Source organism: Macaca thibetana, chromosome 5, assembly GCF_024542745.1.
Source record: "Macaca thibetana thibetana isolate TM-01 chromosome 5, ASM2454274v1, whole genome shotgun sequence".
NCBI lineage: Eukaryota > Metazoa > Chordata > Mammalia > Primates > Cercopithecidae > Macaca > Macaca thibetana.
The window spans coordinates 94,469,815-94,496,898 of NC_065582.1; the positions used below are offsets into that span (position 1 = coordinate 94,469,815).

Sequence of the window (27,084 nt, forward strand, 5' to 3'; positions counted from 1 at the left end):
CTTGCTCTGTTGCCCAGGCTGGAGTGCAATGGTATGACCTTGGCTCACTGCAAACTCTGCCTCCCGGGTTCAAGCAATACTCCTGCCTCAGCTTCCTAAGTAGCTGGGATTACAGGCGCCAGCCACCATGCCTGGTTAACTTTTGTATTTTTAGTAGAGACAGGGTTTCACCATGTTGGTCAGTCTGGTCTACTCCTGACCTCATGATCCGCTCGCCTCAGCCTCCCAAAGTTCTGGGATTACAGGCGTGAGCCACTGCGCCCAGCTGATACTATATTCTTAAAGTAAGCTAAAGAAATCATTCTATTTTTAAAAAATCATAAGGAAGAGAAAAAATATTCACTATTCATTAAGTGGAACTGGATCATCAAAAAGGTCTTCATCCTTGTCATCTTTCTTCATGTGAAGTAGGCTAAGGAGGAAAGGAGGGATTGGTCTTACTGTCTCAGGGGTAGCAGAGGCAAAAGAGGTGGAGGAGGTGGAAGGGGAGGCAGGACAGGCAAACACAGCAGGTGTAACTTTTATTGTAAAAAATCCTCATATAAATGGACCCATGTAGTTCAAACCCACGTGGCTCAGGAGTCAGCTGTATATATAAAACCATAAGCCAAAATTTCTTAACTTTTTTGTTTCATTACATTTCTTGTATTACTGACCATTTTAAAAACTATTTTAAAATAAAAGCCACAGTCTTACTCTTTTCCTCCAAGTTTCAACTTTTAAAGAAAACCATGGAGAGAAGTCAAAAAGGCCAATTCCAAAAAAAGGAAGTGTCTCTCCAGATAACACAGGTCACTTTCAATACTTGAAGAACATTTAAACACACAAATCAAGAAAATGTTCTGTAACGTTACAGAAGTGTATCTCCAAGCTGGACTGCATGCCAAAATTTACTAACTCATATTAACTTAAATTGCCCTTTTACTGCCTCTGGGTTGAAAACCTTTAAAACTATTTCCTAAACACCAGGATATAGCAAGGCTGGCTCTACTGAGAGCAGCTATAGTCAAAGGCCACCCAAGATACCCCAACGGCAATATGGCCAGAAAAGAATGGATAACTGCCAACAGTAACTCCACCCAGATCACTAAACCTAATACTTCCTTTCTACCACTCTTCCCTCACCCCATCTCCTTCCAATAGACACAAACAAAATATCATGCACAAACTTTTGAAGACACAGAAGCTGGGAAGGGGCATGTATAGATGCTTGAAGCAAACACTAAATCTCTATCTTAAAATATTAACAATCACAGAATCCATAATAACATTAACAGCAGTTTATATTTACATTGCATAGTCTGTCAGATAACGTTCCAAGTGTTTCAAAAATAGGAACTCAATATTCACAGGAACTCTATAATACAGGCATACCATTAATAACTACTAACAAATAAGAAGTAAGAAAACTGAGACCTTGAGTTTTGTAACTTACTCTGGGTTACACAGCAAGAAAGTGTCATCACTGCAATTTGAACCCACAATGGCTGGCTCCAGAATCCAAACTCTCAAGAGTTGGGATATCCTGCCTTTGTATCACTGGATTTGTTACCTCTCCTCTAAACTATCAACATATAAGCAGGAAAAATTTAGGTATGAAACCAACACTGTAGAACAACATACAACCAAAAAAGGGATGATAAAGGTCGTTATATACTCATGATGGAGGAAGATCCAAGGTGTACTGTTACATAAAGAACGTCAGAAAAGTGTTTTCACAAATATTCACAAAAATGTCCACAGTAGTTTTTTCAGTAGTTGGATTTCAGGTTTGGCAGGGAGTTTTATTGTTTTGTTTTTAGCATTTTTGTTGTCACTGTTTCCTATGCAGTTTCAACTGGAATATATACATGTATAATTTTTTATAATCAAAAAGTAAATTTACATTTTCTTCCTCTAGTTAGAAATTATTATTTACAAAAAAAGACAGCAAGAGAAAGCAACTAACTCTTAATAAAAATAAAACAATTCTTTAGGCTTTACTGTTAGGTGGCCAGAAAGGTTTGGGTTAACTAAAAACAAAGTCACATTCTTATCCACCCAAGATAAAATATTCAAAGTACGTAATTATAAATAATACACAATCAGAAATAATGGGTGTGCAGAATCAGGTTTCAGGGTGTTCAACAGTTAGTACTAAATTATCAAGTGCATCCATACTTTATTCTCATGAGACATGTAGGCATGAATTATATTTATGACATATTTGTTTTTAGTTTAGAAACGATACAACTTTAAGAGTTACCTAACAGCTGAAATGACCTAACAGCAATCTATACCAAATCTTTACAGTGATTGTGTATGTTTTAAGAGAAGGCATAACACAACTGCCTCATAGTTATTGAACTGGGAGGTGATTTGCCAATTCTGACAAACTTTACACTGTCTTGCAATATAGAGGCTATGTCCTGGTAAATCTGTTCAATTTAGTTAAGAAACCATACTACCATAATTAAACAAATCCCCGAGGTAATTTGTAAAATTCCAGGTAAATATGATACCATTTTTTCTCCTATTTTTTAAACCATCTTAACCATTTTTAGATGTACGCCATTTTAAAATGTGTAGTTAGTAATGTTAAGTATATTCATATTGTTGTGCAAAAGAACTCCAGAACTTTTTATCTTGCAAAACTGAAACTATACTCATTAAACAACTCCCTGTGTCCCCCTGCCCCTTAACCCTGGTAACCACCATTCTACATTTTTCCTACTACTTTTTATTTTTATTTTCATTTAAAGAAAGATTATAACTTGAAGTTGAAAAGAATTAACCCTAATGCAAATACTCATCATCATTTCTAGGGAAGGGCATATTGACCATGAAACTCAAGAGTCCATTGTTTATTTGCAAAAAACCTGAATTATCTAAAAACCCAATGCAAGACCTTAAAAAGCCTGCTAAATCAACTCCCAAATTGTGTTGAAGAAAGTACTTCTTTAAAAAAAAAAAAAAAGAAGAAAGTACTTCTTTAACAGAATTATTGAAAATTAAGTTTTAAAACTGTTACCAACTCTAGAGAGGCATATCATCTGCATGGCATTCAGAGCATTACCATTAAACTGAATTTAGAAAGTACTTCTCCATTAGAATAAATCCCTCCTTTATACAGCAACCTCCTTTGAGGAGAAAATTTCTTGCATTTCTTGCCCCTCTTTTAGGTAAAAAAAAAAAAAAAAGGTCAAGGGAGGGCAGAAGTTTCAATGACCCAAAGGGTAATAAAGTTGATTATAAAACTTTTCAATGGGATAACTTAGATAATTGTCTAACAATAATAAAACTTAAGGAATCAAAGTTGATAAGAAAAATAATTTGGAAAAACTGCCCCTTCCCAAGAAAATACTTAGCTATTTTTACTGAAAATGTCAGTTGGCTTTGGTGGCTCATGCCTGTAACCCCAGCACTCTGAGAGGCCAAAGCAGGAGAATAGCCTGAGTCCAACAGTTCAATACCAGCCTGGTCAAAATACCAAGACCCTATCTCTACAAAAAATTTCAAAAAATTAGCCGCGCCTGGTGGCATGTGCCTGTAATCCCAGCTACCTGGGAGGCTGAGGTGGGAGGATCCCTTGAGTCCAAGAGATGGAGATTACAGTGAGCTGTGGTCATGACTGCCTTGGTGACAGAGCAAGACCCTGTCTCTAAAAAATAAAAATAAGAAATAAAATTTTAATAAAAATAGTCTAATGACTACCACAGAAGTCAAGACAATTGGTCTGTGGCTACCAGTTCACCAGACAAATCAGCTGTCTTCAAAAGGTGTAAATGGGCCAGGCATGGTGGCTCACACCTGCAATCCCAGCACTTTGGGAGGCCAAGGTGGGCAGATCACCTGAGGTCAGGAGTTTGAGACTAGCCTGGCCAACATGGTGAAACCCCATCTCTACTAAAAATACAAAAATTAGTCAGGCGTGGTGGCGCATGCCTGTAATCCCAGCCGCTCGGGAGGCTGAGGCAGGAGAATCACTTGAACCCAGGAGGCAGAGGTAGCAGTGAGCCGTGATCACACCACTGCACTCCACCTTGGGCGACAGAGCAAGATTCTGTCTCAAACAAAAAGAAAAACAACAATAAAAAAAGTGTAAATGAAATGTTTTAATGATCATCCATTGAATGACACCAAAGTTTCCCAAGAAAGGCTTCTGAAAGAAAAATTTAAAAAGCAATTTCAAATGTTATTTGACAAATCCCTAAACAGACTAAAACATTCGGCATGCTAATATGCTTAGAATAATCTGCCTGTTACTTTGGTGATTACCCAAAAGATAGTAAAATTTCTCAGCCTCCATTTTCAAGCTGAAATCTTGGTGTAAAGACAAAAATAATTTTATTTCACCTTAATTTTTAAAGTATTATTGTTAGGATGATGGCAATTAAAATAAATTAGTCACCACTCCATAAAAATTATCACTGAACTATGTATTTAATGTGACTCCACTTCTCATTCATAATCACTCTTCCTACATATCAAACAGTACCAAGAATGGAAGTATCACCACTGACTACCTTTTAAACTTCAAATACTATTAATAATTAACATCAGTCCTTAATAAAACAACATTGCAATCAGCAGACACTTCAAACTTGAGAGAAAATATTTACCGCTTACCAAAAACAAACCAAACACTCACTATGTTGACAAGACCTTATTTTAATCCAAGGAAAAAGTGCTTCTGTCCCATCCACTAACCATAGCGCAGGATTTTAACACAACTAATTTTGAGAAGTAACTACCTTCAGCTCTCCAAAATCATCTGGGCCGGTGTGGGCTCATGCCTGTAATCCCAGCACTCTGGGAGGCTGAGGCGGGCGGATCACGAGGTCAGGAGTTCGAGACCAGCTTGACCAACATGATGAAACCCCGTCTCTACTAAAAATACAAAAATTAGCCTGGCGTGGTGGCGCACACCTGTAATCTCAGCTACTCGGGAGGCTGAGGGAGGAGAATTGCTTGAACCCGGGAGGCGGAACTTGCAGTGAGCCAAGACTGCGCCATTGCACTACAGCCTGGGTGACAGAGTGAGACTCCGTCTCAAAAAATAAAATCATCTCTTGCCATTCTCACCCTCATTCTGTCTACTCCAGCCATTGGAGCCTTGTTGTTCCTTGAACAAGCCAAGCAAATGCTCACCTCAAGGTCTTTACCCTTTGCCCTGAATACTATTCCTAGACTTTATCCAGATCTCTGCTCAAATGTCACCTTATCTGTGAGACCTTATTTGCTCACCTTCTGCAAATTATGTAACCTCCATGCAACTGTCACTCTTTCCCTATACCTCTTTGTTTTGCTCCATACCATTTTATCACCATTTGTTTATTTTCTTTTCTTCACCTCCCTAAAACATAGATTTGAGAGGATACAGACTTTGTTTTATTCACTGCTGTATCTTTAGTTCCTAGGACAATGTCCTGCATATAATAAATGTTCAAAAAATATTTGCGGAATGAGTAAATAAATCAATGAGCGAGCAATAATAATTTACATTTGTATGACTGAAGCTCAGAGTTGCTAAATTTTATAATTTATTTCATAAAATTCACAGAGGTTGTAACTAGTGTGACAACATACAAATCTCCCAACTTTATCTATAAAGGCTGCATTTAGGGAGGCACTCATCCTAGTCCAGCTGGCCACCACCAGGGATACAAGATGGCAAGATAAGGAGCATGGTGACCTCTACCCAGAGGCAGCGGATATTGCAAAAACACCTAGAATGCAGTAGTACAAATGGCAGATACATTGCTTAGTTCATCTAGTCTACACTCATTCCACTTACATATTCTCTCTTGTGAATTCATCCTTCACTACAGAAGAAAACTGTTCCCTACAACAACTGCCTAACACCAGCAATATTGTATATAATGCTACTTTAAAAGAATCTAAAAAAACAAACAAAAAAAACAAACAAAAAAAACACTACACTGAATGGCAATCACTGTGGAAAGAATGTCTAATTGGAGGTACTACTGGTGCCAACTCTCCTTCAAATCTCTTTGAGAGTTTATGCCAGACCATGACAGATGGAAGAAGGAAATGGACCACTCATTCAACAAATATTTACTATGTACTGACTATAAAGAAGAGACTTCCTAATTAATTCAATTGAAAGTACAGGGTGTGTGTGTGTGTGTGTGTGTGTGTGTGTGTGTGTGTGTGTGTGTGTTTAAAAAATTGGTTCTAGAAAATCCTACATAAAAACATTCAAAAAAGAAGAGCAGAATTGATTTTTGAAGATGGTATTATCTAAGAAGCGAGGCATCTAGAAATATTATTTCAATAATAGTTTCAAAACTGTTTCAACTACATATTACTAGTAAATACTTATAAGGTCTTTATAAGTATAAGCACTTATAAGGACTTTATAAGTAAATACTTTTAAGGTAACTTACATTGTTATTAGGTAACCTTAACTGAATACTTACCATGTACCAGGCACTTCTAAAAACCTTACAAGTGTTAATTTATTTAATTTTCTCAACAATCCTATGGTGCAAATATTTTTACCCTTATTTGACAGGTAAAGAACTTGGGGCACTGTTCAATAATTTGATCAGTGGTATTACAGCTGGTAAATTACAGAGGCACAATGCACACACACAGGCATTCTGTTCCAGGGCTGGCACTTGTAATAACAACAATCAACAGCATGTAGAATATAGTTCACTAAAAATGTAATCCTAAAGTGGTATGTTGAAAGAAAGTATAAATCCTAAAAGACTGCTATGAAAAAAGCAATACAAAATACAATACTAATATATGAGCTTTGATAATATAATGTTTATAGATATTTGACCATTCATCACTATATAATCATGGTTAACCGAAGTTTTTTTTTTTTTTTTTTAGGCTAGAAAGTTAAGCACTATTAGATTACTCTAAATCTGATAAAATCTTTTACAAAACTATCGCTCAAGTAGACTTTATGGTGTATTATGTTATGTTTAATGTAACATGTAATTTATAAGTTGGTTTTAAAGTAGTATTTTGCAACTATACTCCAAAACTCACAGAAAAACTTGCTACCCTGAATTTATAAAAAGCTGATCTTGAATATTGATATGGCTTGGCTGTGTTCTCACCCAAATCTTGAATTGTAGCTCCCGTAATTCCCACATGTCACGGGAGGGACCCAGTGGGAGGTAACCAAATGATGGGGGCGGTTCTTTGCCATGCTGTTCTCATGACAGTGAATAAGTCTCATGAAATCTGATGGGGTTATACAGGGGAGTTCCCCTGCACATGATCTCTTCTCTTGACTGCTGCCATGTTAAGATGTGACTTTGCTCCTCCTTCATTTCCACCATGATTGTGAGGCCTCCCCAGCCATGTGGAACTGTGAGTCAATTAAACCTCTTTCCTTTATAAATTACCCACTCTCTCGTACATTATTAGCAGTGTGAGAACAGACCAATACAAATATGAAGTATGAAGTTATATAATTTACTACTTCATAATGTAGACATTATTATCTACTACTGAGGACCTAGAACTATATGATATTGATGACATTTTTGTCAATTACAATATGTTTCAGGCTGAAAATCTGAATTTACTGAAACTAGACATTAACTCTAAGCAAGTGATCTCTCTGAAAGTTCAGAAATGAAAAACGTATTAAAACTTATACACACCCTCCACTAGAAATAATAAAACAGATACAAAATGTAACTCTTGGCATTGGCTATATTAACCAACCAATTGGCTAAAATATTTTTTTTAAAAATAGGTATATTGTAAAACTTTTTTCAGCTCAACAGATCTGACCTAGAATAAATACCCTAACACTCACTTTGTCTTTGAGGCAAATTCTAATAAATGTGTTACCAGCATAATTTGTAAACAACTCCTGAATGTGTATGCAACATTTCTTTATTAAAGTAGAAAAGGTCATAACATCACAAGGAAATGAAAACAGAAGCCATCTGGGAGACAAGCTGCATCTTACAATAAAAATAACACAATTTAGGCCAGGCGCAGTGGCTCATGCATATAATCCCAGCACTTTGGGAGGCCAAGGCAGGTGGATCACAAGGTCAGGAGATCAAAACCATCCTGGCTAACACGGGGAAACCCTGTCCCTACTAAAAATACAAAAAAATCAGCCGGGCGCGGTGGCATGTGCCTGTAGTACCAGCTACTCGGGAGGCTGAGGCAGGACAATTGCTTGAACCCGAGAGGTGGAGGTTGCAGTGAGCCGAGATCACGCCACTGCACTCTAGCCTGGGTGACAGAGTGAAAAAAAAAAAAAAAAAAAAAAAAGGAAAAAAATTAAAAGAACACAAAATAGGAAAAATGTAATCAGTGTGCAACTAATCAACAAATAATCATGTATGTATTAGAACTATAACAATTTTCAAGACAAAATATATTAAAATGAGTGTTTCACTTCCAAACAGTCACCTCAGAAGGCTATACAATTATTCCTTTGCTCAAAAAAAAATTTTTAAATTCTTGACCTGGAATTTCTATCAAAAGCAATTTATGAAACATGCCCCTTGGAGATATGGTAAGATCACAATAATAGCAACCCACTCTCTCTAGCCCAGCTCAAATCCAGAGGAATCAAAATCTATCTAAAATCCCCAGGAGTTGTCCTACCATGGCCTCCAGTGTTATCCTCCTCATTACCAGGAACCTCTTTATCTCTCATCCTGGCACCGGACATACTTCCTATTCTCACTCCACCTTCCTCCTTGCTCACGGCATTGCTGCCACACTAGCTTCCTTTCTATTTCTTGAACACACTCAGCTCTTTCCTGTCTCAAGGCCCCTGCACTTGCTAATCTCTATGCCTGCAATGTGTTTTCCCAGCTCTTTGCATGATTAGTTCTCATTCTTAGGTCAATGCTGCCTCGTCAGAGGGCCTGTCTTGACTGACCAATCTAAAATGAAACTCTTACCCCTAAACACCCATCCCTTTCCTCCAGTTATTCTCTGGCACATCACCTTATTAAATTACATTGCTTGTGTGTTTTCTTTTTTACTTGTGAGTTACCACTCCCCCTTACTAGACTATAAGGTACATAACTTTGTTTTGTTTATCGCTGTATTTTCAGTGTATACAACAATACAGAGCACATAGCTGACACTCAATAAAGACACAGAATAAATGATTCTGTCTGCCACTACTACTTCTGTGTCTGCCCTATGGGTTCTATAAATCCTAGTCTAGAAGTTCCCAGCAATCTCGACATAGGCTGTGTGGTCAACGCTCATCTTTTCCTTTCCTAGATCTGATGACATTTATGTCCTCTCCTATGCCCAGTCTCCTTCCTACATTTCATATCATGTTCCATGTGGCCTTTGTCAGAAAATAGAAAAGCATACTCAATATCCAAGGCCCAGAACATGGTAAGAGATCAATAAATCCATGTTGACTAACACCCCTTCTTAAGGCTCTGACATGGGTCATTCAGAAAACCATACCAACAGGACATAACCTGCCATACTGAGAATTTACCCACTTCTCCTAAAAGATAGTAAGCAGTAACAGTAAAATCTGCAAGGACTAAGTTTGACTATACTTCAATTATCTTTTTCCTAAATTTATTCTCATGAGCCTTTGATTTCTCATCCAAACACACACCACACACACATACATACCTAAAAACAAAACAAACAAAAACACCTGCTTCTCTTAGGCTCTCCTAATCTCCATATTATATCCAGACAAGCCTCAATATGCACATGTACAGAGCATAAACTAGGTTTAGTTTTCTTTCTCTTTTTATGTCTTCTCTTAAACAAAAGACATAGAAATAGTAAAAATTTCAAGCAGTACAAAAGTGCACAGATGCCAGGTACCATAGTTCATTCCTGTAATCCCAGAGGATTACTTGAGCCCAGGTGTTTGAGACCAGCCTGGGCAACAAAGCGAGAGCTCATCTCTACAAAAAAAATGTAAAACATTAGCTGGGCACAGTGGCGCGCATTTGTAGCTCCAGCTACTTGGGAGGCTAAGGCAGAAGGATCACTGGAGACCAAGAGTTCAAGGCTGCATGGAGCTCTGATTGTGCCACTGCACTCCAACCTGAGTGGCAGAGCAAGACCCTATCACCAAAAAAAAAAAGTGCACAGAGGGAAAAAAGTGAAAGTTCCATCAAGCCCATTGTTCAGAACAGCTTCTAAATCCCACTTACCGAATCATACAAAAATCAGTTTCCTTACTTTATAACTAAAACTTTGCATTGGTCTTAACATATCTGAGTTATTAGGTTCAGTTCTGGGAGCTGACTTAAAGAGACAATTAAAACCTAAACTACTTTTAAAGGTAAATGCTAAGGGATGTGAAGATAGGGAACCTGTCATGAGAGAAACATCTGAAGAAATGGCTTCTTAAAGAATATCCACAAGACTCAAAGGGAAATATAACTCATTCGCCTATTTGAAAGGCTGTAATATGCAAACATGTATGTTTGTTGTGCAGGGCACTAAAGAACAGAAGCAGAACTGTTGGGTCAGAAAGACAAAAAACAAATCCTGGCTGACACATGGGAAGACTACCTTGGGAAGTGAGGGTCTATCACATAATGTAACCTCTAGGGTATTTCCTAGAAACTTAAAATCCTGATTAGGATTGAAAGCAAGGAAAACCAAAACATTTCATTAAAACGTTTCATCAGGCCAGGCGCGGTGGCTCACGTCTATAAACCCAGCACTTTGGGAGGCTGACGTGGGTGGATCACAAGGTCAGGAGTTCAAGACCAGCGTGGCCAAGATGATGAAACTCTGTCTCTACTAAAAATACAAAAATTAGCCAGGCGTGGTGGCGGGTGCCTGTAATCCCAGCTACTCGGGAGGCTGAGGCAGAGAACTGCTTGAACCCGGGAAGCGGAGGTTGCAGTGAGCCAACATTGCACCACCACACTCCAACCTGGGCAACAGAGCAAGACCTCATCTCCAAAAAAAAAAAAAAAAAAAAAACACAACTTTCATCAGGTAATTCTATCAATCAGGCACCTTAACAAATCTAGAAGAAACTTGATTGCAACCACAATCCAGCTTCCCATTCGTCCTCTATTACCACTGTGATCAGTAATCAATAGTTACTGAACATGTACTAGGAATTCTAAAGTAATCTCAAATAAATAAGACTCGGGGGTTTTCTTGAGTGATAAGAGAGGCTCATGATCTAACAAAATACATGAACTATTAATTATATTTAAACTGTACTGCTGTGAAATCTAATATGGAGTACAAATATTTGAATTGCTCTCTCTGGCAATGGCCTTAAAAGACTGTAACTTGTTTAACTTTAATGTAACTACTTTATCATTAGGTATAAAACAAAACCTAGTATGGCCAAGGATTTCTCTGTAAGTCTTTGGTAAATCTAACATTCAGTATTAAGTGTTAAAGCATTAAAATATTATAAATAGCATGCCAATTTCAAAGTCCTCCAGATCTTTGATTTGTCATAAAGGTGTTTACAGCATCATAAACATAACACCTGATGTCATATATTATTAAAACTGCCATTTACTTCTAAAACAGATTTGACCTATGGTGACTGAACTCTGAAAAACCAGGAAGAGGCTGGCAGTTGGAGAAAAGCAGATCTGTCACATTATTTATTCAACTCCAGTTCAGACTGCAAGTAACTTACCCTTAACTTTTTTGCTGAAATGATCTAAGTAACAAAAGCTCTATAATAAAATTGTTTTGTTTGTTTTTACAAAAACAAAGCTATATATGGTTCTCAAACATAAGTACACAAAATGGAGCCCAACTGGTGTAGGAGAAACATCTAGAAAGCAAGTTAAAAATGTGGAAACTAATGAATCCCTAATTATCCTAAATTCAAAGTCTGGGTCAAAGTCCTATAATCTGCACTTTTAAAGTCTCACTGATGATTCTGACTACGTCAGTCTGGAAACCAGTTTTTTTTGTTTGTTTGTTTGTTAATAATCTCAGTTACCCCCATACATACAAGTTTTCGATTCTCTAGGATCTATTCTCTGGTTAAGAAACACACAGACCTGGCCCAGTGGCTCAGGCCTATAATACCAACACTTTGGGAGGCTGAGATGGGAGGATCACTTGAGGTCAGGAGTTCGTTGCCTGGGCAACATAATGAGACCCTGTTTCCACAGAAAGTTAAAAATTTAGCCAGGCATGGTGGCATGCACCTGCAGTCCCAGCTACTTGGGAGGCTGAGGTAGAGGTAGGAAGATCACTTGAGCCCAGAAGGTCAAGGATGTAGTAAGCTGTGATAGTGCCACTGCACTCCAGGCCATGCGACAGGGCAAGACCCCATCTCTAAAACAAAGGGGGGATAAAAAAAGACAGACACACACCCACACACACACACACACAAATTTGGCTATCCCTAGTGAAAGCTGTCATCTATTCCTCGGAAATAAGAGCATAATAGGTAAATGCATTATTACTACTCGGTTTGGCTGATTTCAAATCTTGAGCCTAACCAATTACTAGCTGTGTAACTTTGGGCATGTTACTTAACCTCTCTGCCCCTCAGTTTCTTCATCTCTAAATCAGAGATTTAAAATCATACTTCCTAGCCGGACAAGGTGGCTCATGCCTGTAATCCCAGCACTTTGATAAGCTGAGGCGGGAGTCAGGAGGTTGAGACCATCCTGGCCAACATGGTGAAACCTCGTGTCTACTAAAAAAAAATACAAAAATTAGCCAGGTGTGGTGGCACATGCCTGTAGTCCCAGCTACTTGGGAGGCTGAGGCAGGAGAACCGCTTGAACTCGGTTACAGTGGAGGTTACAGTGAGCCGAGATCATGCCACTGCACTATAGCCTTGGTGACAGAGCGAGACTCCATCTCAAAAAAAAAAAACAAAAATAAAATAAAATAAAATCATACTTCCCCATGGGGCTTTTATGAGAATTAAATAATTGAACATGTACAAAACATCTAGAACAGGACTTAAACAGTAACAAGGGTTCAATAAACATTAACATATTTTCATTATTATCATTGTTATTATTTAATACAGGAAAGAAAGGAGACAGAACTGAACTGGAATAGTCAAACATTTCAAAGAGCAAAGGATACATGAGTGTTCCTTGAGGGAGAGAGAGGGCTTTAGGGATGGTAAGAATAAACAAAAGTAGTATGCAAAAAGAAAAAAAAGACTAAGGACTTCAGGGTTCAAAATTGGCATTCTGGACTATAAACTTAAGTTATAATAAATGAGCCCATTTATATGCAACTTGAAAACCAACCAGAGAAATTAAGTAATAATTCAAAAGATAATGGGAAGCTCATACAGTTCTTAAATAAGGCAGTAATATATTAAATAGCGGTTTCTAAAATTATTGCCTAGTCAAGATGCTAGCCTGAGGATAAGGAACCAGTCTGAAGGAGGATAAGCCATTCAAGAATTTTGGAAACACTTTCATCTGCTAAAATATCAAAGAATCATTCAGAGAACTGGACACCAAATAAACAGAATCTTCCAGAATAGATAGAGGTACAGATAAACAAAACAGAGACGTCTACCCTAAAAAGATCAAAACAACCATTTGTAGGATATTTGCAAGTGAGTAGCATAAAGATACTTCAAAGGAATGACCAAAATCATGAAAATTACACATGTAACACGATAGCTAGCTAGCTAGCTAGATACAATTTCTTTCTCCAGAACATTTCTAAGGGGTCCTAGTTAAGGGACAAAACATTTGTTTTCTAAAGGACATTTGTCCTCCACTACTGTTTTCTCAGAAGAAAAATACTTTCAGAACAAACATACTCATAGTCTGCTCTGGCTAGTGTTATACAACCTTACTAAATCTCTTAATTTTACCACTTCCAAAAGTTAATATCCCAGAAATCATTTGAAAAATATTGGGCTGTTAATTAGATCTCAATGGAACTGAATCACAACACTTAAATCCCTTCCAATCAATGGTAAACAGCATTGAATTGTTAATGTCATTACAATAACTACTTTCTCTTTTCTTCGATTAAAATTTAGCCAGGACAATTATCATGAAGTACAGTGGCCATTGTTAAATCAATTTCTGGACTTTGGGGAAAAAAATGCTTAACAATTCACAGAATTCAAATAACAAGTGTTGCAAATTCTTCTCTAATTCAGAACTCTTCTCATCATATTTAACATTTACAGCAACACACTAAAGGGAAATTCCTCCTTCCCTCACCTTTACCACAAAAAATATAAACATCCCTGGCATCCTTACTCTTTTTGTTATTATAGTTACCAACACATACACTCTACTGCTCACACTGGGCTAAAATGAGTAACTACCTTGTGCCACACATTAGTATACCTTCGCAATGCCTGACTCATCATGCTACAGAATACTCTATAAACCTACCTGATTTCAGTTAACTTCCATTAGCTAATAAAGGTTGATAATAAAAACACACTGAGGCTCATAAGGGTGAAATTTGTCATTCCTCGGTCCATAGTGAACACCTCATAATGGTCAGTCTCCTTGTCACATCATATAAAAGGAGCTAGAGAAGACTGGAATTCAAAACCATACATACAGTTGACCCTTGAACAACACAGATTTGAACTGCACGGGTCTACTTACGGGCAGATTTTTTTTCAATAAAAGTTACACCAAGTGTGCCCACCTCTCCTGCTTTCTCCTGCTTCCCTTCCACCTCCACCTATTCTACCTCTGCCATCCCCTGAGACAGCAAGAACAACCCTTCCTCTTCTTCTTCTTTCTCAGCCTACTCAAAGTGAAGATGACAAGAATGAAGACCTTTATGACGACTCCCTTCCACTTAATGAATAGTACATGTATTTTCTCTTCCTTATGATTTTTAAATAATGTTTTCTCTAGCTTATTTTATTGTAAGAATACAGTATTTAATATGTATAACACACAAAATTTGCCTTAATCAATTGTTTATATTATGGGTAAGGCTTCTGGTCAACAGTAGGCTATCAGTAGCTAAGTTCTGGGGAAGTCAAAAGTTATAACATGGATTTTTGACTGCACAGGGGGTTGGTGCCCCTAAACCCTGTGTTGTTCAAGGGTCGACTGTGTATCAGCCTACTGAGCAGACTCCAAAGGTAACAACTTTGAATCTATTAAATGTGATTTGCTTAATTTTCCAAAAAGTCTACGACGGGGCACTATGCCAAAAACACAAAATCTTTTGCCACGTAATTGGGAGTAACAGGTTAAGATACAGAGGAAGTTAGTTTGGAAATGGGAAACAAATGATAGAGATAATTACTAATAAAAGCTCTGGATGAAAGAATTCAGAAAATGGCATCTCTAAGAAATTAAATGGTATCATTTAAAGAAGAGCAGCATGTTTTTATTTCCTAGATTCCCTTGCAAAATGGAAAACAAACCACTTAAAAACACAAAAAATCCTTTGTAAAATACTTGTGACCGAGCCCTGTAAAAAGAAAACAGGTGGAAACCGGCCCATCTGATTGGAAATGATCAAGGTCTGTTGAAACTCAGGCTAGCATACTGTGAGCACGAGTGTCTCTATAAAGATGGCAATATCAGTCAAAATTACAAATGTACACACTCTGACTCAGCAATTCCATTTCAAGCAATTTATGTGACAAATATACATACATACACATATCGGCAAAACTTAAATTCAACGTCAGTAAAAGCAAAAAGACTAGAAAAAAATCTAAATGTTTACATATATATATACACACACACACGGGCAAAACTTACACTTCGGTGTCAGTGAAAGCACAAGACTAGAAAAAATCTAACTGTCTATCAATAGGAACTGATTTAAAAAATTATGACAAATCCAAACACAGTGAGGCAGTAGAACAGGAATGAAGATATATTTACTGATGTTGGGTTCAGTGAACAAAACGCCAAAAAAATAAGTATTTCTGTTAAGCATACTATTTGTGTTAAAAGGAGGGTGTGGAGGAGATATACCTATACAGATTATCTCTGGAAGTATACTACTAACACAGGTTGCTTCCAGGAAGAGGAAATGAACAGTAGGGCACCAGGAGACATTTCCCCCTATATGCTCGTGTATCTTTTAAATTTCGAACCATATGAATGTCTTACCTAAAGAAAATTAGGCCGGGTACAGTGACTCATGCCTATAATCCCAGCACTTTGGGAGGCTGAAGTAGATGGATCACAAGGTCAGGAGTTCGAGACCAGCCTGGCCAACATGGTGAAACCCCATCTCTACTAAAAATATGAAAAAATTAGCCAGGCGTGGTGGCGAATGCCTGTAATTCCAGCTACTCAGGAGGCTGAGGCAGAGAATTGCTTGAACCCAGGAGGCGGAGGTTGCAGTGAGCCAAGATCACGCCACTACACTCCAGCCTGGCCGACAGTGAGACTACATCTCAAAAAAAAAAAAAAAAGAAAAGAAAAAGAAAAAGTAAAGAAACTTTAAAAGGGAAGAGAGCTTGTGAAGGCTTAATCAAGAAGATTTCTTAAGTAACAAATCTGAAACGCTGCAGACTTTTAAAAATGTCCTCCTTATTTTCTTCTCTCATCTTTTTCTTTCTCATTCCCTCCTATTAACTTTTCCAGTTCATTTTACTCTCCTCTATTTATACCTATTAGGGACATTTACTACAACTGCTTAGCCCAGTTGGGAGCCCGGTTACTAAATGTCAACAAGGTTGGTGAACTTTGTTTTAGTAATTATCATAAAAAATGGGTGACAACATCAGCTATAAAAGAAATCTAAGTATTTACAGAAGGGTAGATAACTACACTTAAACAACGGGAAAGAAAAAAATAAGAAAGAAGGTGAAGAAATAAGGGAATACTCATTCAATATTCTCTGCTTTGTTCATTCTTAGTTTATTACCTTTTTAAAAAACCTCTTAATAAAAACAAAGTATGCTAGAAAAGTGATTTTTCCCTCTCTGTTAATTAAGGAACCAAACCTGCATTCTCAACAAGACTACACAGTGGCCCAACACACAGAATACCTAAAGAATCAGTAGACACTATGGTCACTGCTCTTTAGTTATTTAGTGTTTTCTCTTTTCATTCCCATTAGGTCATTTATTTGCAAATAGATCCACATATTGTTATTTCACATGCTAATATCTAGTTTTGTCAAATTTTATATCAAATACTCAATATATTTTGCATCTCAGATACTGAAATAAAGGCCTAGAGTCTCATCTACCAAAGCTGAAACATAATTATCTCTCATAAGATGTCAAAGTAATAACTCCTTTTTTGTCTAAAGCAACGTTTGCTTCTAGAAATAACTTAATAATAACTGATTTGTCCTCCATACAGTTGTAACTGGGGGAAAAAGACATAACTGGTCCTGTGGTACAGGGGAATCTGGGTAAGAACTACTGCGAACAGGATGTCACAGAGAAAGACCACTGCTCAACTGTGTATTCAAATGTAGTGTGACTAGCAACTATCATAAAGAAAAGCTCTTTGCCTCAAAAATTCTAAAAAAAATTGAAAGCTCATAGGCTCCAAATTATTAATAACAATCATATCTACCTATATAATACTTTTTAATTTACAAAGCATTCCCATACATCAAAGAAAATCAGAAGCTCAAATTAATGAACTGATTTTCAAGCTAATATTTAAATCCAGGTCATTCCAATATATAGCTGTACATTATCTATTGTCCATCTATTCTTAATTTAAGTAGGTAGATATATCTAACTCATGAGTAGATGAATAGGTTATACGAAAATGTTCTTTCCCAAGGTCTAAAGTGCTATTTTTTTTCTTTCTTTTTTTTTTTTTTTTTGAGACAGGGTCTGGTTCTGTCGCACACACCGGAGTACAATGGCATGATTACAGCTCACTGTAACCTTGAACTCTTGGTATCAAGTAATCCTCCCACCTTGTCCTCCCCAAATGCTGAGATTACAGGTGTGAGCCACTGCACCCAGCCTGCTAGTCTTATTTTATCCTAACCCTACAGCGGTTTTCTCCATCAAGATACAAAAGTCCTGCCTACCAGTAACATTTCTCTTAATAACTTTTCAAAATGCCCAACATTTACTAAAATCAAATAAGCCCCTATTTTCTAAAACTACTAATTTTCAATTTAAAAAATATAAGATTTTCATTTCTTTACAAATCATAGAGCGGAAAAATTTATCCAGAATTATATTGAGATTCCTAGCATTTGTGACCACAAAACATATAAAACTACCACATGGGAAAAGACAGGTCTCTGAACCTTACACAAAAAGTAATTAATATTTTTAAAGCAAAGTGAACACACATATGAAATATACATCATATAGTCATACAAACTAATTTTCTAACTTGGCATAATGACAGGGTAGCTGGGAGGGAATATAAAAGAAAATACTCGAGCTTAAAATTAACAATGGGCCCATTTATTCAAGGTAGGATGGCTCTCTCATTTCAGCTTGAAAGGACTGAAAGTCTTTCTGTCTTCCTCTAGGAGGGAAACTCTGCAGCTGGCAGGTCTGGAGAATCACTCAACTATATTCACAGCTTTACTTGGAGTCAAGCGATGGCAAGAAAAGTCTTCATCTTCACTATGCACTGGACAACACGGAGAAATGCTGACTTTGAGGTGTTTAAATTTCATCCTTTGAGCATCAGTTCAATTAACTTCTCCTAGAGGAAACCAACCCCCATGAACAATAGATTTACACCCACTGAAACTGAGAAACACTTATCAGAATCTGTCATTTCATAGAATATTGACTTGTGACAGGTCTTACAACACTGTCTAGTTCTACCGCACTGTGCTTATTTCTTTTCCATCCAACCTTTGTACTCCCCACTTTGTATCTTCTTCAGTGGCTTCTAGGAAGTATTACTATAACTACTGAATCAATGAATTCACAGCAAAGTGTTTCACAATTCTGTCTTTCTTTGTTCTGTGTTAGACTCCCAAACAGGGCTCCATAATCCAAGCAATGATAAGTTTCTTCTGCTTTTCAAATCCAATTAGAATTTTGTCCAAGCACAATTTATCCTCCCCTAACTCTTGAGAATCAAAGTTATTGTTATTTAGATGTTAAAAAGTTTGACCTAATTCTTATCTCTTAAAGAAACATCTAAAATGTGTTTACAGAGAATTGGGAGACCATCTTCAGGTAATCCAAATATTGACAGTGAAGAAAAGAGACCAAACATAATGAGAAAGTAACACACAGCAGAGTATTTCAACTTTAGGATATAACAACTTAAAAGATGTTACTCACAAATATATAATCTTTCTTATAATTCCATCATGAAGAGTATCAACTGGCCAAAATGTAGCCTTGAATTATCCAACAAGTCTCCTATTTCTTGTTATAAAATACACTGGCAAAACTCAACAAACCCACACTGCTACAATGAAACCCATCCTCACATTCCATGGCTTCAGGGCAATTCCATAAATACAGGGTCATAAAAAGACAGTCTGCAAACTTATGTAGCCAGCACTCCATTTTAAGGATCGGAAATTAAATGACATGTGATCATCCAGCTACAGCAACCCGAGGATCTTTTTAAAAAGCTAGTAGGAACTGCCAATCTTATCTTAGAAATCCACCCACAAAACAGTACACAAAATTCATACAATACAGATGATGAAGAAATTTGAGTACAACGTGAAAATGTTATAGCTTGTAATGTTTTAGGACACAAGTTGTATTCAGCATATTCACGTGCTGATACAACAAAATCTAAAGAAAATGGAATGTTCAAGTCCCTGCTAGTGGCTTATTTATCTCAAAACACAATTCGATACACCAGAGCTCCAATGTTACAAAGGAATGTAAATGACCCTTTGGAGTTCAACATAATAATACCTAATCAGAGGACAAATTGTAGTTTTGAACTCTAAAGATGCAGATTCCTAGCTAAGTACAAACTTCCAATTTTTTTTTCCTTTCTTAATTTTAATGGACAGTAAGTTAAAAAAAAAAAACATAACTGCTATGTTCCCTACAACTATGGGAGTTAAATACTTAATGTTTTAAGTCTCTAAATAGTTTTCTTTTTAAAGTTTATAATATTATTATAAAAGATAATTGAGAGACTGCCAGACCTTGCTAGGAATTTCATATGCATTATTAAAGTAAGTGAATCATTAAATTACATGTTTTAAGCACACTTTCAGGTTTTAATTGTTTCTTGATACTATTAATTAAATAACCCAATGACCAGTAATATCCCAGTAATTTTACATAATTAAGGCAGAAAAAGTATAACCAAAGAACTAATTAAGATGAGAGTAAGTTAAAAATTTATAACATTAACAACCTTACCACAATATAAATTAGTTATTAAACACAAACCTTTATTAGGCAATGTTACCAGGCATATTTAAACCACACAAGGGGTTAAAAATAACTATAATGAAAGGCCAAGAGCCTAGCAGCCCAATTGAGCCAACATTCCCTTCTCTCCTCCCCCTCCCCTTCCAATCCTCTCCAGTCCAGAATGAATTGCATGCCCCACTGCACAAGGCCCAAAAAGGTCACAGTAGATGGCAGAGACTTTTGTAAGAGAACAGAAATAACTCAGCAGCTTTGTTACCATAGTCTCTTTTAATCAGTATGTTCAAAATCCTTTAATTAGCACTCTGTCTACACAAGGAAAGCATTTCTTCTGTGCCAGGGGAGGGCACGTATGTATGTACACAGTGTTCTGTTGTATCAGCATCACAACATGGAGCTAGTACCTCAAACTGTCTGCCAGGAAACTGAAGCACATGAAACTTTTTTAAAGGCACGGTACCACAAAATTCACATACATACTCTATTTGCATTTCTATTACCACACAACAAAGTGATAATTAAGTTTGGCTCATTTAGGTGTCAATTTGTTTCTGAACTTTTTTTCTGCTAAAAAGTAAGCATTTAAACTAAATAATAACTTGATTTAGATAACTAAAGTAGAATATTTAAAATATAAAATGCTAACAAAACATAAAAACCAATAATAAAGATTGCTTCTGTTCCCATAATAGATCATCAGTAGAAGGAATAAAATACCAACTCACTCAAACAGGAATAAATCACATGACACATTTTCGCATGGATGCTTTACATTTAAAATTTCATCCAACCATGAAAGGTGTTAAAACTTGCAGGCTGGATTATACATACATATTTCCTTATAAAATCTAATTAACTGAAATCAAGGCAGAAATTGATGATAAATTAAAGATATCTTCAAAAAATCCACAGCCAAGAAACAAAGGAAACTCCATTAGTAAAATGGGATCTGCAGTATTTTAATGAGGACAGTTAGGCATTAAAAACTTATTTTTAATCTTTCAAAATGAAGTTGGATACACATATAAGATGCAGAAGTATGTGTGTGTATATATATTTATACATACATGTATATTATTAACCAAAATGACAATCTTCTAAATATCTGATTAAAGAAACAACCTAACTAAATTTAAGGTAAAGTGAATTATTAAAGAGGCAGCACAGCATAACTGCTGGAAAGCCAGCTCTTCCATACCAGCCATGTGAGCTCACAGCACAGTTATATACAATGGGAATAATATCACTATTTTGTAGGTTGGTATGGTAATTAAATGAGATGATGCATTCATAACACTTGATAAAAATCCAAAAGTTTGTTGGTAAGACTGGCACGAAAATAGTATTTTCATGCATTGCACAAAAGTGTAAACTGGCACAACCTTTCAAAATGATATAGATACATATATTCACATATATATGTATGTACTTATATTTGGTATTCACTGCACCACTGTAACAGTAATATGGAAATGACATAAATACTCTTCAGTAGGGGATTGGTTAAATGTCACTTTCCCTATAAAAGAAAACTATACAGTTGTTTAAAAACACACACACACCTCCTTATATATTAATAGAGAATGATCTCCAGGGTGAATTATTGCAAAAAAAGCAAAGTATAAAACAGTGTGGGCCAGGTGTGGTGGCTCACGCCTGTAATCCTAGCACTTTGGGAGGCCGAGGTGGGCAGATTACCTGAGGTCGGGAGTTCGAGACCAGCCTGACCAACATAGAGAAACCTTGTCTCTATCAAAAATACAAAATTAGCCAGGTGTGGTGGCACATGCCTGTAATCCCAGCTACTCAGGAGGCTGAGGCAGGAGAACTGCTTGAACCCGGGAGGTAGAAGTTGTGGTGACCCGAGATTAAGTCATTGCACTCCAGCCTGGGCAACACAGCAAAACTTCATCTCAAAAAAAAAAAACAAAAAAAAAAACAGTGTGTATAATATGCTACCATTTGAGTAAAAGAAGAGTGGAAATTCATATTTATGTGAATCTGCAAAAACAAACCTTTTAGAAACTTATATAAGTAATTAATAGTAATAATTACCTACTGGTGATGAAAGCGAAACAGTACCTGACATACAGTCAAGTCTCAATAAATAGAAGCTGTAATTACTCCTCTCATTAGTGCTATCATCATCATCATGAAAACACATCCTTAAAATATATACACAGAATACATTCAAACTAAATCCATGAGGTAAAAAAACAAATCTCAATTATTCATAGGCTGACTATCTAGTTGGAGCTCTAAGTCCTTCATTTCCTCTTCAAGGGTAAGTAGCTTTTGGCCAACTTACCGTTGGCTATCACCTCCACTAGAAAGTGAACTGAGGAAATAATTCCAAAACAATCATTTTATTCAATTTTGATCAACAGTTTTTAATAAACAGCTTTTGGAACTGAAAGAGATTATTAAAATCCCATAGCACGACCTTCGAAAATTATATATGAAAAAACTAAGATTCAGAGAATCCCCCAAATTAGGGACAGCTCAAAAATTTACAGTCTGTTCCTAGTTAAATGCTTTTTCCATTGTATTATTGATAACATGGGGGAAAACAGAAAAGAAGTTAAATTGAAATCAGTTATCCTTGCTAAATCCACTCCCCTCATCCTTTATTATAGATAACCAAATTTGCCAAGATCACATCCCAGGAACAATGACAGTAAGTAGAGTACAGGTCAACGGAGAATTAAACAACTCAGCCCGAGGACTAAGCACTGAATGAACATCTATAACAAAATCTGTAAAGTTTACTTACACTAGAGATTGTCAGAGGCATGTTGAAATCCTTGCCGCCTTGCAGCCGGAAACCCCAAGGAGCTGGGCCAACAAGTGACACACTGTAGTTGCTCATGGTTCTAATGGCTCAAAGTCCAATGACAGAAAATGAAATATGCTGTGAAAGAAAATCAGATGATTAGCAAAAATGTTTACTTGAAACCCTAGAACATAAATTATGTTTAGTATTTTGTTGGGGGGCTGAGAGGATATAGAAAATAAGTCTCAATTAAGTTCTTCATTAATTTCAGTTTAAGAACAGCAATCTGTGAGCTAATATTAAAATTTCTACACTCATGGCAATTTCCATGGTCTAAAAATTCCGTATCAGAATACATTTCTAGATACTTAACCTGTTTCACAACTTGCTACAATCCAATTTTGCAGCTTCTTGCCTGCAAACTTTAACTCAAAGTACTTTACAATACTTCACTAATGTAGCAAGATTTTATTTCAGGTTGAATTCAAAATGATTTTCTCCTTCCCTCCACTTCATGTATTCTTGTGTCTGCAATTGACAAGAGTCTTTCAACCGCACTTACTTAAATTCTTTTTTTTTTTTTTGAGACGGAGTCTCGCTCTGTCGCCCAGGCTGGAGTGCAGTGGCCGGATCTCAGCTCATTGCAAGCTCCGCCTCCCGGGTTTACGCCATTCTCCTTTCTCAGCCTCCCGAGTAGCTGGGACTACAGGCGCCCGCCACCTTGCCCGGCTAGTTTTTTGTATTTTTTAGTAGAGACGGGGTTTCACCGTGTTAGCCAGGATGGTCTCGATCCCCTGACCTCGTGATCCGCCCGTCTCGGCCTCCCAAAGTGCTGGGATTACAGGCTTGAGCCACCGCGCCCGGCCGTTACTCCAACATGTGAAAGAGACTGCAAACCAGTAGGCTCCCATTCATGCTTTCCAAATACTAAATTATTTACAATGAGAAGCTGTTTTTCAATGCACAAAACTATTCTCTCCAATCAAGAACTACAAGTTGTATTTCCTCTTATAGGGACATGGTATTTTCCACACTTAAAGTGATATCTACTTTTCCTTCAGATAGTCAAAGATAGGCAATACTCTAGTACAGTGATATGTCAGTCACAATCTGCTTTTTATTTTATACACACACCTCACCAGGCAGAGAGTAAGCATTTGCTACTCTGTGAATAAGATTATGACTAAATACGGCAGAAGTGCAGGGTTAACCTTAATGCATTCAAATGGAATTGGCAGTTTAGAAAAGAACCAGTGCTTCGGTGCTTTCTTTTGCCTGTTTTGCTGTGTGTGCGTGATGACTCTCCTAGTAGCACTTTCATATAATTTTTAAAAAGCAAAAAAAAAAAAAAAAAAAAAAAAACTTCGAGTTTCCTATTGGTTGTTATAATGGCAGGAGAGGAATGAAGTTTTATTTTGTTTTAATGGAATACTAAGAAACAATAATTCTCTCTCTTTAAGAAATATTAAAAACATAACAGATATGTAATTTTATAATTTTAAAAACATGCTTCCTTGGAAAAATCTAAGCTATTCAACCAAATCACCACCTAATATTACCTGTCTTAAAATTTTTTCAACCCATTCAGATTTCTAGCCCATCACCCCAAATTCATAGTCGCAGATGTAGATATTTGAGCCATAGGTATATTTAAAGCAAACATTCCTTCTTCTCACAAAGGGAAAATGGGGCAAAACTTTCAAATAAACCTGGTTTTTAAAGAAAAATTATGTCAGGGAAAATAAAAATTACAGAAAATTGTATCAGAAACCGAAACAGCTTTTCTACTGGCGTGGTAGTATACTGAACTACAAGGCAACAACACATTACTCAAGCATTGAAGTAACAGGCACAGAGCACTAAAAAAGATTCAAAGGCCAAACCGGAAGTCAAACTGTATATATAGGTGAAAAACTACTAGTGGGAAGCTAATAATGAGCCACACATCATTCAATTGCTTTCCCGCTATAAAAAGAGAAGATTTTCAGAAAACTAATAGAAGGACTGTCCTGATATTGACACAATACAAATCAGAAGCGTGTAAAACCACTGATATTTCACAGCCAACCTGCCCTCCTTTATTAATCTTTAACTTGTGTCTGGGGAAGGATATGAAAGTTAGGCTCAACTTCCTCTGACCCCATTCTTCCCTACGAGAAAATGTATTTCATTTAGATTATCAACCCATGTACATAAAACTTCCCTTTACTTGGGAATTCCCTTCCTAACTTCTCTCATTTGTTATTAAAATTCCTAGCACTGGCAAGGTCACAGCCACACTACAAAACCAGTGTCATTTCATTTTTAGTCACTGTTCGTTCATTTCTAGATCCTTCTTCTGCTAGCTTCATTTGGAATTCATTTGGCTTAAAACAGTCTGTGCCCCAAGCAATGGCAATATTTTTATTGGCCTTTCCAAGACTCCTCCATCTGGTTATTAGTGCCCAAGCCCTTCCTCAAATACCAAGCAGGCAGGAAATAGCAGCATACTCTTTCAAACACGTAGAAAAGGTTGGAATTTCTGTATAGTTATGGATTTTCTTTTAGGAAAAGTCTAAACAATGTCTTTGCTCTAGTACTAGGGAAGGAAGCTTGGTATTTCCCATACTTGTATCTCAGCTCCTTTAGTGGGGGGGGGGGGGGGGGGAGGAGAACTCAAGATGAACTACAGAGAGTGACCAAAAAAAGGCCTGAAATTAAAGAGAAATATCTTGAGATTCTCTTTCCCCGCAATGGAGAGAGAATGTAGGTAGAGCTGAAGAACTAAAGCCACAGGCACAGGATGAAAGCAGCCGACAGGACAGTTTTCCAGGAGCGATTCACGCCTAGCCTTGTTTGCCAAATAAGGCTACCGAACGGGCCGTTTCCGTGGCAGGCGGGTTCAGACGTCCTCTCCGTCAGGAAGGCGGACTTGGGATAGGATCTGGCGATCACACCCTAAATCTGCCCTGCCCAGCGCCGCCACGAATTTTCTTTCCAAGCTCTGCCCTGTCCACAAGCCCTTCCTTTTTCCACTTACTGTCAAACGCACCGAAGGCACAGTCTTACAAAAGCCCCAACAAGTACTCAAGTGTTAACAAAACTCGTGTTCACGACAGATGTGTTTTTTAAACAAGCTTTATTTCTGGACGCGCAGAAGTTTCCTCCAAACAGGTTACACAAAACTGTAAATATCTGGGAGAGAAATAAATGCTTCTCAGTAGCCTGAGAGCAAAGAAAAACTAACACGCCTTTTCCGTTGAGTCCCGCTTCCTACCCTCCAAGAGCCTGGCGCAGGACGGGGCACCCAGACGCCACGGTGGTGCCCGGCGACGCCGGCAGCCGGGTGGGTGGGAGCGGCAGTGCCCGGGAGCCAGTCCTCGCCGGCCCTCACTACCCCCGGGCGCCCTCCCGCGTCCCCGTCTCCGCTACGCTGGTCCTGGTCGGCCCAGGCTGCGGGGACCCCAGGGCTCGCCCTCTGGCCTCACGCGGACTCCAGCGCTGCCCTTTCCCGGGCGCTCCTTTTCCCAAGCCGCTCTCCCACCTCAACCGCTCCGCGCCCAGAAAGCACCTGAGGAGCCATCCCTGCGCGAGGAGCGCTCCCTTCTCGTCCCCAACCTGGCTTCCCTCCTCGCGCTCGGCGCACAGCGGCCGGTTCTTTCCCTCTTCCCTCCCGAGATCCGAGAGGCGCATCGCCGGCCGGCCGCCACTCACCTCGGGTCCGGCGCGGAGCTGCCTCCGCCTCAGACAAGGGCTGACAAGTGACTCGCGGTGCGGGCGCCGTCCCCACCGCCCGCGGGAACTTCCGCCTCCTGGCTCTCCCTCGCCCCACCCCCGGCCCGGGACACGCCCCTCCGCTCCCGGTCACGCCTCTGGGCCCTTCCTAGCAGAGCCGCGCCAGGGCGGGGAAGGCGGCGGCGGAGCCGGGCTCACGGGCTTGCTGGGGCTGGCTGAAGCAGCTGCGGAAAGACAATTGCGCTACCGAGTTTCGGTGGGAGTAGTCCTAGCGGATTTTGAGCGCCACCTGGCAAAGGTCTAAGGCTCCGCGCGTCCGTTTTGTAGTGGGTGCATTTTTCTCTCCAGAAATTTGAATTGGCAAGCAGTTGTTCTACCTAAAAATAGAAGGGGA

The 27,084-nt window shown here is 38.1% G+C and overlaps 2 protein-coding genes across 13 annotated transcripts in view; both read right to left on the minus strand.

Moving 5' to 3' along the window:
* The window catches only part of PDLIM5 (PDZ and LIM domain 5), a 212,309-nt gene extending 185,511 nt beyond the window's left edge, over window positions 1-26,798 (minus strand). For 11 of the 12 annotated variants that reach the window (XM_050791513.1, XM_050791517.1, XM_050791512.1 and 8 more), the window contains exons 1-2: window positions 26,670-26,798; window positions 22,977-23,114 (exon numbers count right to left, since the gene is read on the minus strand). In XM_050791513.1, the coding sequence (XP_050647470.1) occupies window positions 22,977-23,072 (96 nt within the window). In that variant the 5' untranslated portion in view covers window positions 23,073-23,114; window positions 26,670-26,798. Of the gene's footprint in view, window positions 1-22,976; window positions 23,115-26,526; window positions 26,607-26,669 lie in introns of those variants that run through there. The other variant, XM_050791509.1, reaches the window with a different exon arrangement.
* On the minus strand, window positions 2,946-22,076 carry LOC126955005 (protein GVQW1-like; the record flags this gene model as incomplete). Its single annotated transcript, XM_050791129.1, has 1 exon — window positions 2,946-22,076. A coding segment is annotated over one exon (273 nt), but the record flags the coding sequence as incomplete, so codon positions are not given.
* Window positions 26,799-27,084: the final 286 nt, after the last annotated feature.